The 17194-nt window shown below is 42.0% G+C and overlaps 1 protein-coding gene and 1 long non-coding RNA gene across 5 annotated transcripts in view; one reads left to right on the top strand and one right to left on the bottom strand.

The window, feature by feature from the left end:
- PARP14 (poly(ADP-ribose) polymerase family member 14) overlaps window positions 1-17194 on the bottom strand; it is a 39877-nt gene that overhangs the window by 9948 nt on the left and 12735 nt on the right. For all 4 annotated transcript variants that reach the window (XR_003610476.2, XM_028110507.2, XM_028110508.2 and 1 more), the window contains exons 5-13: window positions 16352-16588; window positions 12637-14939; window positions 11300-11536; window positions 10557-10778; window positions 8439-8517; window positions 5834-5983; window positions 5470-5532; window positions 4973-5140; window positions 1262-1468 (exon numbers count right to left, since the gene is read on the bottom strand). Coding sequence is in view for 3 of the 4 variants with exons in the window: in XM_028110507.2 (XP_027966308.1) it covers window positions 1262-1468; window positions 4973-5140; window positions 5470-5532; window positions 5834-5983; window positions 8439-8517; window positions 10557-10778; window positions 11300-11536; window positions 12637-14939; window positions 16352-16588 (3666 nt within the window). In the remaining variant the exon portion in view is untranslated. The remainder of the gene's footprint in view (window positions 1-1261; window positions 1469-4972; window positions 5141-5469; window positions 5533-5833; window positions 5984-8438; window positions 8518-10556; window positions 10779-11299; window positions 11537-12636; window positions 14940-16351; window positions 16589-17194) is intronic.
- Window positions 1144-6836, top strand: LOC148165014 (uncharacterized). The gene is made up of 3 exons (XR_015768546.1): window positions 1144-1997; window positions 3391-3606; window positions 6569-6836. It is a non-coding gene; the product is annotated as an uncharacterized LOC148165014 (long non-coding RNA).

Genomic DNA, 17194 nt, shown 5'->3' with positions numbered 1-17194 from the left:
TCAGATCTTTAATCTATTTTGAGTGGATTTTTGTGTATGGTGTAGGATAGTAATCCTGTTTCATTCTTTTGCATGTGGCTGTCCAGTTTTCCCAGCTCTATTTATTTCAGTATATGTGCTGCTGAAGCGAGCATCCAAACACTATTTATTGAAGAGACTATCCTTTCCCCACTGTATATTCTTGGCTCCTTTGTTGTAAATTAATTGATCACACAGATGGTCCCTAACTTACAGTGGTTCAACTTAAGATTTTTCGACTTTATGATAGTATGAAAATGATACACATTCAGTAGAATACTTTGAATTTTGAATTTAGATCTTTTCCTGAGCTAGTAAATATGGTGCCATACTGTCCTGTGATGCTGGACAGTGGCAGCAAGCTGCAAATCCCAGTCAGCCAGGCAATCATGAGGATAAACAACCAATATACTTATAGCTATTCTGTACGCACAAAGCCATTCTGTTTTTACTTTTATTACAGTATTCAATAAAGTACATGAGATATTCCACACTTTATTATAAAATAGCTTTGTGTTAGATGAGTTCATCCAACTGTAGGCTAATGTGTTGTGAGCAAGGTAGGCTAGGCTAAACTATGATGTTCAGTAGGTTAGATATGTTAAATGCATTTCTGACTTATGAAATTTTCAACTTACAGTAGGTTTATCAGGATGTAACCCCATTGTAAGTGAAGAAAGATCTGTATATTCATGGATTTATTTCTAGGCTCTCTATTCTGTCCCAATAAGCTATTTGTTTTTATGCCAATATCATACTGTTTTGATTACTATAGCTTTGTAATGTAGTTTGAAATCAGGAATGTGATGCCTCTAGCTTTGTTCTTCTTTCTCAAGATTGCGTTGGTTATCAGGTGTCTTTTGTGGGTCCATACAAATTTAAGATTCTTTGTTCTATTTCTGTGAAAAATGCCATCGGAATTGTGATAGGGATTGCACTGAATCTGTAGATTGCTTTGGGTAGCATGGGCATTTTAACAGTATTAATTCTTCCAACCCATAAGCATAGTATATTTTTCCATTTGTGTCATCTTTGATTTCTTTTATTAGTGTCTCATAGTTTTCAGAGTACAGGTCTTTTACCTTCTTGGTTAAATTTATTCCTAGGTATTTCATTCTTTTTGATACAATTGTAAATGGGATTGTTTTCTTAATTTCTCTTTCTGACAGTTTGTTAAAGATTAGCTATTTCTCACGTGACATCAATATTAGGAACATGCATTTCATAAAAATGGTCAACTCACGTGTCAATTTAGACTTCAGAGACGGCTGGGGAGAAGCCAGAGATGCTTCTCTTTTTGCCATGCTGTCACAAAACATGTCCAGTAGGTGAGGCAGAAAGATAACAACTTTAACTTTTTTCACAGACTGGAGCATTCCTTTCTGGATAAAGTCTTCGATGGCCTCAATTATGGCATCAGCAACCATACCTGGGTCTTTTTGGGCATTTCCTGGAAAGGCAGATAATAAAAACCGGGGGTGGGGGGAGACCCAACTGGGAAGGCTGAGAAATAATTTGGGGATTCCAGTCCTCACAGAACGAATGCCCACTGCCCACTCTTTCATCATCATGGGCTTTTCTAGCAATGCACGAGCAAACACTTTTGAGCTCCTTGATGCACCAGGGAGCTGCTATTCCAGGATGTCAGGAAGTCAATAACCCAACAATGAACAAAGGACCCAGGAAATCTAACTTTTGATATCTGATGTTTGTATCTCCTCTGTCAAGTTGACCCTAGCTCACTGTGTTCCTCTGTGTTACAAAGCACAATTAACCTTTTTTGGCTCATTCGTGTCCTCAAAAGGCCCATAAAAAGCAAAAGATGCTAATATATGTTGAAATCTCAAGCTCTTTAAAAAGAACAATAGTTTTTCTTTTTTTGTTCATAGTCACCTAACTAGATGTATGTATCTTTATTCTTCCAGATGTCTTTGGGGACCTGATTCAAGCTAAGCTGATTTTGTAAGACACCTGGAGTTGTAAGTTATCCATTATAATCTATAATTCTTTGCACACCAGTTATCCCTAAGCCTCTAGGAAGTCTTTTCTAGCACACTCAGTGAGATTTTAGCTGATTTGCTGGGTTCAAGGTGGCCACCAGAGCAAGTCTTTTCCTTTTCTCACCATGTTCCATATCTTGTTTCTCAAGCCTACTGCCTAGGTAAGATCATGAAAAGTCCCTTGGAAAGTCCCATGAAAAGCCATGGAAGCAATCACATACAAATAAATGGCAGCTAGCAAATCACAATGGGGAGCAATGTAAAAGTCCCCTGGCCAACCTGGTGTGAGAGACTAACAGCCCACTTGGATTTTTCCTGTTGATGGTGTCCACCATTACTGCAGAAATGAGAGTAGACCACTATGGCCTGGCTATGTAGACACTTGTGAGAATGTAGACAAAACTGAACAAGAGGGTTTCTTCAGTTTTCTGGATTAGATGATCAGGAAAAGACAGAAAGTCTCCTTTGCAAAGCTATGATTATCTCATGATTTTTGGAAGAATTTAAATGGGAGAGTTCAGATACATTCATTCACTCTCAACATTTACTATGTCCCATCATGAGCTAGCTCTCATCTAGTCACTTAGAACACAAAGTATGTGATATATGGGCATGAAGAGGAATGTCAACAGGTGAAGTATGAGAAACTGTGGAAAAGGCTACGCCAGACAGAACTATGTAACAGGGGCGTGATATGTTCAGCCTGGTGTGTTCAGGGGAAAAGATCTGTTTTTGAGATTTTTTTTTTTTTTTTGAGATAAATTCAGGGGGTGGGATATGTGGAGGAGGCACTGGGGCAGGGAGCCCAGGTCTAGATAGGAAGCTATAATAAAAGTTTAGGCAAAAGACAAGAGCCGAACAAAGAGAAGAGGCCAGAATGAAGAGTCAAGTACAGGGACCGAGAAGATAGTTGGGAAGTGAAGTCAGCAGGACCTGAAGTCAGTGGCCAACTGGGTTTATCTTTGACCCTTTGTTCCCCCTTTTTTGCCACCCACACACCTTGCTGTGCAACCCTGAGTCGTGCTGTACTGCAGTGGTTTACATGTCTGTCTCTCACAGTAGAGGCTAGATGCTACCTGGTGACTAGACCCTTTTCTCGGTCATCTTTCTGTCCCCAGTGCCTAAGCACAGTGCCTGGCACATGGCAGGCACTTGGGAAATATTTAATCAAATTAGTTAATAAGCTAATGAACATAGGAGTGATCAAGGGGGTAGTGTCAAGGATTCTAGGTAGAAAGTGATGCTTTTAACATGATCAAGGATATAAGAGGAAGGGCAGGTCTGGGGGAGAAGACAATGAATTGGAGTTCATAGTCTGCTTTGAACTTGAAGTGCTTGCAAGTATCGCTGACCACCCACTCTCTCCCACTAGGCAGGTGTCTGTAAGGAGCCAGGGAGAGGGCTTCTTTGACTGCCAGAAGCCGTCTCAGTCGCAGTGCCAAGTCAACTCACAAACACCACTAAAGGAGAAAGTTCCCTCATCCGTTAGTCTAAGGACCAGCTCAAGTGGTGATACAGATTAGTAAAGATGACAAACAAGGAGAATCTGTAATCCTGACTTATTTGTGCAGACCAGCAATGTAACCAGGTCAGTGGAAGAAATAACAGGTTTGCAGTAACCCAGAAATAATCATGTATATGTATTCATGCAAAACAAAAACTGCCTCGTTTCCTTGTTTTTTCTTGGGAAGGTCTGTGTCACCCTTGGGTTGTCTGATTTCTTGGGCCAGATAAAGTTTATGTAGAAACACAAGACCAGGGCTCAGAAAAAAAATCAATGGAGACAGAGACTGGTGAGTCATTAGTGGGTGTCCATTAAAGATAGAGATAGAGAAAGAGAGAGACAGACAGACAGACAAACTGGCAGACAGACATGTTGGCTAAACTGCCAAATTGGATAATACCACAAGGGAAATGAAAACATAAAGGGACTATAAATTATACTTTCAGAAATAGAAAAGTAATAAGGTAGATGTAGCATTCCATGTGGGAACATTAAGAGGAATGGTAGAGAATTACAGAAATTAAAATAACAGAGGACTAGAAGAAGGCTCAGGAAGTGACAAGGCCGGTTAAGTGTACTTTTGGAGGGCCTGGAATGCAAGTGTGAGACACTCAAACAGATTCCTGCGCAATGGAATCACCAATCCAGTGCTGAGTGCTCTCTCTCTGGGACCAGCCAGCTACATTCCACTTCAAGTCTGAGAGTATTTGCTCCCCTGACCAACTCTCTGAAGGGAAACCAAGCAGAAATTCCTCATCAGCACCCAAGACTCAGATTCCTGGGGAAAGAGCTGAAAGAGCATCACCTTACTAATGATAAACCCAAAGCACCATCCTTAAATATGAAGACTTACACAACTATTATGTAGTTTGAGGAAAACAAAAAAGGCAAGTAGGCTGAAAAGAAGAAGGTTGGAGTTGAATTTCTGACCCATTAGAACCAGAATCCATTAGGCTCTGGTGACTGGGAGGCTTCTGTGCAGACATGTCCTAAGGCCAACTCATAGGGCCAGCTGTGCAAGAGGTGTGACAAGGCCAGGAATACTCTCCCCATCCGAGTCAGCTCCTGGGAGGTACAAGCCCATGCTCTGAGATTCTCCATGCAGAAGGAATGGGGGAGGGAGTTCAAGACTAAATAATGTAGGGGACAGGAAAAAAAAGAAACAGAGGAACGAGGAGGGAAGGAGAGATGATGGGCTTTCTTTCTCTTCCTGCCCTTCCTCTCTCTTCTCTCCCATAGTACAGAGCAGATGTCGCTCTAATATTCAACACTATCTTCAGTTTTCTTCATTTTTTCCTCTTACTTAAACCACCCCACAGTCTTTGCTTACTCCCTTTGGAGCTGCATTGGGATGAGGAGCCACCTTGACTCAGACTCTGCATTGACTATATTAACAGTCAGCACCAGAGCGAAGGAAAGGGGGACGCCTTGACAGCCAGAGGTTACAAACCTGTCCCAATGGCTGGGAGGCAAATTGACGAGTAATTCCGTTTTTCACACTCTTGCAAAACAAGGGAGACCGATTTCTTGACATCATTTCCGCCAATGATGTGAACAATATTCTTGCACCTCAATAATCCACCTTCAGTAACTATATAATCACTGTTGCCCTTTTGAGCTGGGAAACACAAGACAGAGAGATGCAAAATTAGATACTGAATCCATTCTTTGATTGTTTAGAAAGCAAAATGTTTGCTTTGGCATATAAAGCATTTTATGTGAAAAGACTCCTAAAATACAGTTTTTGAGGAATCTTTCTTCTCTTTTTAAGTGAGATTACTTTTCACTTCTAATTGTCTCTAATTAGAATTCTTTGGTCAAACGTATGATTTTAAGATTAATATGTTGTCTCCCCAATCCCAAGACTCTCCCCCGCCTCTCCAAAACCTCCCATATTCAGCCTTCTACTTATAATTTTGAACCAAAAAAAATAGTATTGTGTCTTACCTAGCTGAGAACATGCCATTTCCACAGTTTGTCCAGCACATTCTAGAATTGCTTTGGACACCCCTACAGGAGAAAAGCAAGAGGGTTACAAACATGAATTGAAAAAAATCAGAATAGTACATCTGGATCAGAATGATTGCCTCATTATCTAAAAAGCTTTCCTAATCATCAAAGGCATCCTAGAACCTGGGTACTTCTGATAAGAAAGAAGAAAAATTTATAAATTATCTGTTACCAATTATTAGAAACCATGTCAAAATAACTTTAAAATTAGTAATACCAATAAGCCAAAGTTGTAGAAACCAGTTAGGCTATAGCAACTATAGGACAGTTGACTATTACACTACTCAAATCCTACAAGTACCTGCTTTGAGATTAAATGCTTTTGATGTTGAATTTACAATCACATCAGCCTTTTCTTTGGTGATATCTCCAAAGGCCACCTGGAAGATGATGGGACCAATTTTCATTTCACGCACGTCTACATTAGGGCTAGACGCAGTCTCATGGAAACCTGAGAAGAAAAGAAATGGAGTCCCTAACCAAGTCGGCCACAGCAAGAACAACTTAGATCTCACACTCCCCAGATGCATTCCTTTCATACTTCTTCCCCCGCCTTCTTCCCCCGCCCTGTGATCTCCAGCCCTTAACCAGCCCTGACTCTGAGCCCCAGTGATGGTCAGTTTCTGAGAAAGGATTACAAAATATAATATATATCAAGCGTGGACTTCTGCAGCTGGCCACGGCGATGTCCGGCCCCCACACACCTATCTCACTCACGAGTCACAACTAAAAATGCAGGATAAATACAAAAGCCACTAACTGAGACCTGAAAAGTAAACAGCAGGCAGGCTGGGGGAGGGAGTCAAAACTTGAAGAAGTCACCTGTAAGGGCGAGGGAGAGTTTCCCATTTTATTTTGTCTTAAAATTTTCCCTCTTTCTCTCTCAGCACTGGCCCAAGGTGGCCCCCGTTGCAGAACTGTGTAACGAGAATCCCCATCTTTGCAGCCAGAGGATTAGAGAAAAGGGTCCCTGTGAACTGAAGAGTATTGGAAGGAATCCTCATGACTGTCCATATTTTTCCTTTTCCTAATTCAGGCCTTGCCTCAAGATGAGCCCAGTTGCAGAGCTCCACAGTGGCCCCACAGGGAGCCAAAACTCTGAGAGACATTCTGCCTTTCTGTCCAGAAGAATGAAGAGAAGGGGCCCTTGTGGTTTGAAAAGCATATATGTGGGGGCACCTGGGTGGCTCAGTCGGTTGGGTCTCTGACTCTTGATTTTGGCTCAGGTGATGATCTCTGGGTGGCCAGATCAAGCCCCACGTAGGGCTCCACGCTCAGCAGGCAGTCTGCTTGAGATTCTCTCTCTCCCTCTCTGTCTCTCTCAGAGTTAAAAAAAAAAAAATCTTAAAAAAAAAGCTGTATGTGTGTGTATGGGCTCTCTCTCTCTCCCTCTTTGTCTCTCCACTTTGCCCACAAGGGTAACCCTTACCATGCAAAATTATGAGGCAGCTGAACAGGCATCTTAAGCTCCCGGAGAAACCTGTCTTTCTGGCCAGAGGACCTAGAAAATTAGCCTGCCAGAGAGTGTAGGAGTCCCAGACAGGTGAGAGCTGGAGAAGGTACCCCTATTCTGTGTATGAATACAGAGCTGTAGCTGCATGTGTGGGGACAGACCCAAGCTGCATAGCAAAGGCCTTGAGAACTAAATTAACATTGGAACTGCTGCCCACACAGAAGGTGAGATAGAGCGCTTAGAATGAACTTAACTGACTACTTGCTAAAACAAACAAAACAATCACCATTTTCCAGAAGATTTTAATAGGACCCAAGTTTCACAACATAATACTTAAAATGCCCAGTCTATAATCCAAAATGGTTTGTCCTATAAAGAACCAGGAAAAAGTGACCAGTTCTCAAGGATCAAGACAACCAATTACAGATACTAATCTCAAGGTGATCCAGATGTTGGAATTACCTGACAAAGACTCTAAAGCATCTGCTATAACCATGCTCCCTGAGGTCAAAGTAAAAACAGTTGAGTGCCTGAAAGTGACTTGGAGTGAATGGAAAAATAGGAGGCCCTGCAGTTCATAGTTTATAAACTCCAAAAAAAAGAAAGAAAGAAAGAAAGAAAGAAAGAAAGAAAGAAAGAAAGAAAGAAAGAGAAAGAAAGAAAGAAAGAAAGAAAGAAAGAAAGAAAGAAAGAAAGAAAGAAAGAAAGAAAGAAAGAAAGAAAGAAAGAAAGAAAGAAAGAAAGAAAGAGAAAGAAAGAACCAAATGGACATTTTAGAGTTTAAAAATACGGTATCTGAAGTAAAAAAAATTCACTGGCTAGGCAGTGGACAGAGAAAAGAGTCCATGAACTTGGAGGTGGGTCAATAGAAATTATCCAGTGTGATGAACAGAGAGAAAAGAGATTAAAAAAAGAGAAAGAAAAAGAGATTCCAGGGACCCGTGGCATGCTATCAAAACACTTCACATTCATGTTATTGGGGCACTAGAGAGAGACCAGTGAGGTAAACTAATTAAAGAATAACTGAAAAATCCCCAACTTTGATGGAAAACATACACATTCAGATTCAAGAAGTCTCAGCAAACTCTATAAACAGGAGTTTGGATAAACTCAAATGTAGCAACAGCAGATTTGACACAGGAGAAGCATTTGGTTGGTATTGTCTCTTTAAATTTATCTGTTTCTGAAAACACATGTCACATCATCCTTAGAAATTAGTAGCCAAATCACTACCCACAAACCCACTGTATAGATTATATAATTTAGCCTGCCTACTCTTTCACATCAGACCACATAAGCACAGCCAATGTCTTACATGCTCACGGGTATGGGATATAATTTAATATCTTCTTTATCACTAACTGATTCTTTCATAAAAATCATCACTACCGTCTTTCACTGAATAGTTATTTAGCAACTAGAAATAATTTCTCATCTCATAGCTTTACTGAACCTTGTGCATCTTCAGCCTTGGGAATTTTGTCACTGACGAAACTTCCATTAGTTCTTCTGGCAAATTCATCTGAAAATGCCTGGAAATACAAAGACAGTTTTGACCACTACAATCCTCCACAGATGAATAAATTTGATTCATCAGGGCTTTTGATCTTGCATGCACACATACTTAGGAGAGAACAACTCTCAAAGTGTTATTTTCATTATAGATTTTTGAAATTATGAAAATAATACATATAATTCTGTTTTTGCAAATTCTGTTTTTGCATTCTAGGAAAACTATTAAATATGTGAAGGAAGTTATAAATACAAGCATATTCATTACATGCTATTTATAACAGAGAAGAAATAAAACAGTTTAAAAATCCAACAAGGAAATGGTTAAATAAATTTTGGTATATCCATGTGTTGGCATATTTAACAGCCATTAAAAATCTCATTTTCAAAAAATAGTTTGTGGAATAGGGAAATTCTCTTTTTTATACTATTAAATGAAAAATTAATGATATTATATTGCATTATATAATCCCACTTCTAAAGGTACACACGTATAAAAGAAGACTACAATGAAATACAACTAAAAGAATGTATGCATTTTGTATGGTTCAAAGTTCCTACAATGAATATGTATTATTTCCATAATCAGTAAGGGCAAGTTTCTTGCTGGTTGTTAAAAAAACACAGTGGTAAGAGAAAGATAATCACATAGACAGCAACCACTTTCTTTTTATTTTATTTTATTTTATTTATTTATTTGACAGAGACAACAGCGAGAGAGGGAACACCAGCAGGGGGAGTGGGAGAGGGAGAAGCAGGCCTGCCGCGGAGCAGGGAGCCCGATGCGGGGCTGGATCCCAGGACCCTGTGATCACAACCTGAGCCGAAGGCAGATGCTTAAAACAACTGAGCCACCCAGGCGCCCCAGCCCACTTACATTTTTTAACTTCTTACTTGTTCCAGGAGAGGAATCGCTAGGGGAGTAGTCCTCTCTGGAGCCAGAGGTATTCTAGGGTTAATGAACCTGTGAATTCCATTTCTTTGCCTGGTAGTGACACCCTCAAATCATCACTTTCTTTCTCCTTTTAAACAAGCAAGAGAGATTTTTGGGGGGAGAAAAAATAAGTAACTTCTCTGCTAAAAGATTGGTCCAGTAATGGGAAGGGGAAGTGGGGAGACTACAGAGCCAGGATCCCAGGCTCACAGGACTCCAGGGGCGGGCAGGCAGGCGGGCAGGCTCCGTGTGTAAAGGTGGACAGCTGGTTGATGGACTCTCTACAACCGAAGATGGTTCTGGTATTTCTAGTCCCCACTCTCCTACTCCCATGGGGATGTGCTGAGTTCATTCTAACCACAAAATAAGGCAGGGGCACCTGGGTGGCTTGGTCAGTTGAGTGTCAGGCTCTTGGTTTCTGTTTGGGTTGTGACCTCAGAGTCATGGGATCGGGCCCGGCCCACAGGGTTGGGGAGTCTGCCTGAGATTCTCTTTCTCCCTCTCCCTCTGCCCCTCCCCCCTGGCACTTGCACACACGCGCACTCTCTCTCTCTCAAATAAATAAATAAATCTAAAAAAAAAAAACAAAAGACAAAACAAAATAAGGCATTTATGAGACAACAGGAAATTTGACCATTGACTTGATAATTGAGGAAATAAGGGAATGATTTTCAATTTATTTTAAGTGTGAAATAGTATTGTGGTAATATTACTTTTTAAAAAGAATCCTATTGCTTAAAATAAATACTGAATTTTTTATGGGTAAAGTATGTCTAGGATTTGCTTGGAAATAATATAGGAAGGAGGGAAATAAATGGAGATAGAGATGAAACATACTGGCCATGCGTTGATAATTGTGAAGATGAGTGATGGGTACAAGGGAGCTCATTATACCATTTTGTGTACTTTTATTTATGTTTGGAATTCTCCTTAATAAGAAGTTAAATTTTTTTCTATATCCATAAATTTGCTTGACATTTGCTGTGCTACAAGTGGTCTACACCACTCCTTTGCTTTGCAGTGCAGGAAATACATGGAAAAAACAATCTAACAGACCAACCAAGACGACATCTGAAGACATTAGGGCTCAGCTGCCAAAATAACCAGAAATGAGTGAGACTGTACCTGAATATTTTCATGATCACTCGGGTGCAGCAGAAATTGAACCTCTTGTAAAGCTGTCAGTTGAATCTTGCTACTAAAGTTTAACACTTCTGAAGTTATTAATTCAGCAAAAACGGTTTTAGGAAACCTCAAATTTCCTGTTCCTATTGCTGGAAATGCAATTGATCTTAAGAACAAGTTCTCGGTGATTTCCAGACATTTTCTGATAATGTCTCTCATGATCTGAAAAGCACAAAGCACATCTTTATGCATCTTTCCTAGAAATGGGAGTTAGAACAAAAAGGACAAGAATTTAGCAACTTTATGTCATCTCTGTCTACTCTCCTTTAAAAAGAGGGGAAGGGCAGTCAAAAAAGGAAAGAAAAGCACAGGAGTAGACAAGGAAAAGGGAACATCAGAGACCCTCTAAAGAGATTCAAACTCACTCGGCAAGAAAGGAAAGAAGCAAAGCAACTCCTGTTCTAATCCCTCATTCTCCTCCATTCTTCATGTCCTCACCTTGCTGTCCTCACTAAAGATGTGTCACCTTCCATAACTCTTCCCTGAGCCCCAATGATGATTGAGCACTGTAATCAGTTTATATTATTAACTAGTCTTCAGGCGAAGTCAGCTACAACTGAAAGAAATGGCCATCGTGATAGAACCCACTGATAACGTGACAGACAGAGGCCAATCTACATTGTACGGAGAGGAGAGTCCCAAAGGCGACCCAATTTCCCAGAGAACCTCAAACTTGGCCCCACCTTGTAGGAAGATGTGCAGCCATCTCTCCAGTCCGGAGCCACTACGTGAAGCACATGGTGGCAGTGTAGACCGTGTCCACTGGTTTGGAGAACTGTACCCATGCCAACAGCCTTCGCTTGGCCGACTCTGTCCAATTCCTCCTGGAGCTTTGGCCCAGCTTTCGCCAAGAGGGCCTGAGAAAGGAGCCCTTTATTAAGCTGGAGATTCACGGGAATGGAGTTGACAAGAACATCAGCCTTGAAGACAAAACCAATTTGTTTCAGATACTAACAAAGAGCATTCATCAAGGATCACTGTATTTGAGCCCCTGGGTTTGGCACTATAGGGGAGAAACGATGATGATTAATTTCAGAGATTGAAATGCCACCCAAGGAAAAGGGTTACTAGATACTTATTTAAATAACACTCCAGGACAACGGAGATATAAAGCAAGATGTAGATAGTATACGGTCTCTGAAGGAGTGCAGAGGCATGGCTTGTGGGGTCTGGGAAATAGGGCAGCAGGGAGAGGGAGGCGGGGGCAGTCATTTGGGAGGGGACCAGTGGGAACATATACTGGGTAGGGTTTTGGGTTTTTTTCTTAAAGATTTTTTGTTTATTTGACAGAGAGAGAGACACAGCAAGGGAGGGAACACAAACAGGGGGAGAGGGAGAGAGAGAAGCAGGCTTCCCGCTGAGCAGGGAGCCCGATGCAGGGCTCGATCCCAGGACGCTGGGATCATGACCTGAGCAGAAGGCAGACGCTTAACGACCTAGCCACCAGGTAGGTCTGAGCTGTGAGCAGACTGCTTTGATCCGACAGAGCTTTTCTAAATCGGGCTCAATTAAGACACCAAGAGAAGAGAGGAGAAGAAATGTGACCAAGTGATTATTCAAGGCTGCCCTGCCTGGGTCACCGAGGAGGAGTGTAGTTCACCCTGGTTCGGCACCATTGACAAGATTCCCATCCTCTGCCCACATCAGATGCTCTAATTTGTCTGTATCTGCCCTCAGCAAATTTGACGGGAAATTAACCTTAGATTTGCCAAAATGTGACGGGTATAAAGGCACTGAAAAAGTATACATGTATAAACATGTAAGAGAGTACTGTGAGTTTTTGCATTTACTGGAAACCCCGTGATCTGAGTACACTTGCAGTTCCCACAATAGAGTGGCCAATCTCTGTGGGTAAATGCCTCAGTAAAGCCGCCCAGTCTTCTGAGGAAACCGCTTCTGAGGCTTGGAGGGAGGGCATGGGATTCTTCCCCTGGGTCCTAGTCTGCCTTGGGCAACAGGCTGGCTGGAGTTGCAGCACCGCGGCAGGTGTTCGGCAGGCAAGGACAGAAGGGACACTCACCGTGGCGCTCTGCACATCTCCTTTCACCAGCAGGATCCTCAGGTTTCCCTGGGACAACAGAATTTGACTGTGTCCATGAACGTTGGTCGAGACGGGCTGGACCGTCTGCGGTATACTGGGCCTGGGAGCCGTAGGAGGCAGGGAGTTCTCAAATACAGTTTTCACAGTTTCCGCGAAGGCCTGGACAGTCTTCTCAGCTGTATCCACAAGGTAAATCTCTTTCAAGGTGTGTCCACCCTGCTTAAACTGGAAGTTCTTCTTGATAGCCAAAACAATCGTCCTCACACACCGGGCTAAGGGAAAGCCACCAGCTCCAGAACTGATGGCCGGGATGGCTATGGACCGGCACCTGTGTGTTTCAGCCAAACGGAGACTTTCTTCTACAGCTCTCTTTAACTGGAGCATGCACTTCAGGTTCTCGTCCTCCTTCCACCGGGGCCCCACCGCATGGACCACGTGGCGGTATGGGAGTTTGCCTGCTTTCGAGATGATGGCACTGCCGGGGAGGATCTTGCCCATTTTCTTCACTATCTGGTTACAGTCCTCTTGGAGCTCAGGGCCGGCTGCTTTGGAAAGAGCCGCCGCCAGGCTGCTGCAGAGCTGCAGGTCCTCACTGGTGCTGCTCACCACCACCTCGACAGGAAACTGGGTCAAGTCGCCCTGCTGCACCATCAGTGAGACTCCGGGGGCCAGCTCTACCTGCAACAAGTTGCTCTGCGGCACCTTCAGTGAGACTCCGGGGGCCAGCTCTACCTGCGACAAGCACTTCTGCCCATCCGTGCCGCCTCCCTCCTTCTCCCCTCCATTCTCCTGTAGGTCAATGGAACATCCAAATAACCGTTTGACCTCTCTTTTATAATACTGTGCTTTCTCCTGGAAGAACTGGCTGACCAATGGCTTATCAATATGGATGCTTTCAATACAGACGGAACCCAAGGCTTGCTTGATGATGCTCACGCCCTCCAGGACTTTGGCCCTTGGCCCAGTTAGTAAAATGCCTTTTTGTTTATTCTCAAGATTGAAAGTTACCTGAACATTTGTCGTCTTTATCTTTTGCCAGAATGGTTTTTTTTCTATCCTTAAATAATCGATGATTACGGGAGGCTCTATTTCAACCAATCTCTCGATTTTCATGTGTTTTTCCACAAAGTCCAAAAGCAAGCTATAGGATTCATTCACTTCTCTCACACAGCCCGCGATGATGACCTCAGCTTTGGTTTTTGAAGTTAACTCATCGATTATTACAGTCTTTGAGGAGGAATTATGTCTCTTATGCAAACTGTGGGTGAGCCCTTTCCATTTCTTGCCATTAAGAATGTCCCTGTCCTCAATGTTGATGCGCTTATAACTTAAGGCACTGACCATTTGCTTTTCAGCATCTAATAGGACTTCAGATGAATAGCCGATTAAGAGAACATTTTTACCCTCCAGCTCATAAACTGCAAGAATTTTCTGTGCCATCAAAAGAGACTTAGAGAATTCTATACAGTCTCCTTTTTGCAAAAACTGGAAAATCTCAGGGGGAAGCTGGATGCTTTTTTGAACCATGGTGTACATCTTTTTCTGTATTTCACACTTTGCTTTATACACATCTGTGTAGGGGCCTTTGAAGCACACATGTTGAGAAACTTCATCATAACAAATCTCCATCTCTGGGCACTCAGTGCGGAGACGCTCCAGGACATCGCTGTGACACAAAAGAGAATACCTTCCTGGAGAAACGGCCACTTTTTCCTTTAGACTTTGCTCTTCTCTTTTAATTTTTTGAGTGGTACTTTCTATTAATTCCTTGATTTGTGGCTCAATGTTCTGTACATCCTCTGATTTCCCTACTAAGGTTACAATCCCCGTAAGTGTATCAAATTCAATCAAAATCCTGTCGTCTTCTACACTCTTTTTTATGGTGTCCCACACTATGGGATCCACTTTAAAGGGGGTAACTTTATATTTAGACCTGATGCTAGAGAATGCCGTGGAAACGTCTTCCTTCCAGCTCCTGATTCTCAGTCTACCAAGACAGAATAATGTGGTTGCAGGTCTGATGGTAACTTCACTACTGAGTTCGGACCGTATTAGATCACAGTGACAATGTCTCGCTTCGTCATTTATCTCATCAATCAGATGCTTCTTTTTCTGTAAGAACTTCCATAAGGGAAGAGCGAATGATTCTCTGAATGGTGCTGGAAGCTTGATCAGAGGTTTCTCCTTTCCATACAAGGCCGTGCCCAAAGAGGAATAGTACGGAAACACAGAGAGTGGCATGTTATTGAGGTTTAGTTTCTTGGTCAGGATGGTGTGTAACACTTAAGAGGAAAGAAATAAAATAAAGTAACCCCAGTGTGGTATGTTTCAAGTGAAAAAAAAAAACAACACTATTCTATTAGGGAAAAAAAGTCCTAATGATTGTAGAACTTGGATGTTATAACATGCTATGAAAAAGCAGCTCTACTCTCAAAGTGCTCAGATATAAATTGATTTTTATTACTCCTACATAGTTATCCGTTGCTTAATGGAATACTTTCCAACAAAGATCACTCTATGTTGAAATTCTGTTAAGTAAATTCTATTTTCTGTTTCCTGGTAACACTTCTATATCACCACTAGGTTAACAAATAGATAAGAATTTGTTTACAAATATGGGGGTAATGTTTGCCCAGTGTAAAGAATACTCCTGTGCTCAAAGCAAAGCTCATGTAAGAATCATGCTATTTGCTGCTTCTTGTACAGCCTCACAGTTTCAGGCTTCATAGCTGATTTAGATTCCGTTAATACCTCTAAGAGGAGGAGCATCATAGTAATTATCAGAGCTGACCATGTGCCAGACACCTTTCTAAGTGCTTTCTGTATATTTATTTATTTAAGCTTCTCAGCAACCCTTTGAGATAGAGACATGATTATTATCGTCCCTATTTACAAATGATAAAACTGAGGCTAGGGAAGGTTAGGTAACTCAAATAGGGTGATGTAAAGGACAAATACCTGAGCTAAGATTTGAGTCAGTGTCTGTCTAACCCCAAAGCCCCGCTCTTGCCCCTTTACCAGGGGCTGCAAACAAGATCACTTCATGGTCATTGGAGAGCCCAGGCCCTGGGGCCTCGGATTCAGTAAGTCCTGCACCTCCCCTTGTCCCTGCTATAATCCCCTCCTGCCACTTCTACTGGCAAAACCCTTAGAAGTGTTTCCCTGAGGTTCAGCTCAATATGGTTTTCACGGGGTTGCTGCAAAGAACAATCCAGCAGGCATCCACTGGATGCCATTAACCACCCCTATGAATTTCTGAATGATGAGACTGACACGTGAAAGCGGTAAGTAGTGATACTTTATAGGAAGTATATGTGTTTCTGAGTATTTCTTTACCTAGCCTTGTTGGGATGAACTTGATAATTTCTACCAAGTAGACAGCTAAAACACAGATCATATATTTTTTTAATACAGTATTTCAAAGAGTCTAAGAATTATGGATTTTTCACTATAGGCGGAGACTCATGAGAGAACCTCCTTATATCTTTCAAAACTCGGCCCTGCTTCTCTAAAGTTTAAATCACTGGACTCACTAACGATCATCCCAGATGAGCAGGATGACTAATTGGATTTCCGGTGAAATTTATGAATAAAGAATAAAATGCATCAGAACTCAACTGATAACTGATAAGATCTGCTAAAAGGGCTTAGATCATGTCAGGTAGGTTCACAAAATCAGGCTCATAGATATTACCTTTTTTGTCAAAAAACTCAATCAGAGCCGAATTCTCTTCAGGCAAACACTCAATACTGGCAACTCTTCCTCCTCCATTTTGAGGACTTTCAAATAAACATTTCAGATTATAGTCATCCACACCAGGTGGCAGGTTTTCAACCCTGATTGTTTTCGTCACTTCCAGAAGTCTTGGAGAAAGCTGGAGTTGTTTCACTGAGTGGTGCCTGGGACAATCATCAACAAATTTCACAGCATCTACAAATCAAAATCAATCAATCAATCCATCCATCCATTAGAAAATTATGATCATACCTTTATGTTGTACAGAAGAAACTGTCTGAATATTAATTGAGATAAAGGAGACAGCTAAGCACTCAATTTTTAGAGGCAAAATTTTCATTTCTTTTTTTTTTTTTTTTTAGATTTTATTTACCTATTTGAGAGAGAGACACAGATAGTGACAGAGATAGAGAGAGAGAACACAAGTGGGGAGAAGAAGGAGAAGCAGGCTCCGCCGAGCAGGGAGCCCAACGTGGGGCTCCATCCCAGGACCCTGGGACCACGACCCAAGCCGAAGGCAGATGCTTAACCCACCGAGCCACCCAAGCACCCCAAGATTTTCATTTCTTTATGAGAATTTACATGCTTACAACTCCCGGTCTCTGAGCAGTAACATACATGTGAACGTTTTACCTGGCATCCTGCCACAGAGCTGTGTCCCTGCCTGCAGGCACAGCTCTCTCCAAACCCCTTGACGTCCTACCTGAGTGCTCTGTCTACAGTACAAATCTCCTCACTCCCCCCCTTTCTCAAGTCCTACAGTGGCTCCCCATTACCCGCAGACATCAGTTCACGCTCCTT

Source organism: Eumetopias jubatus, unplaced genomic scaffold, assembly GCF_037043125.1.
Source record: "Eumetopias jubatus isolate StellerSeaLion01/CBP00866 unplaced genomic scaffold, mEumJub1_p1.0 scaffold_1, whole genome shotgun sequence".
NCBI classification, from domain to species: domain Eukaryota; kingdom Metazoa; phylum Chordata; class Mammalia; order Carnivora; family Otariidae; genus Eumetopias; species Eumetopias jubatus.
The sequence above is the reverse complement of the archived record's forward strand: the minus strand, read 5'-3'. Positions and strand labels throughout refer to the sequence as shown.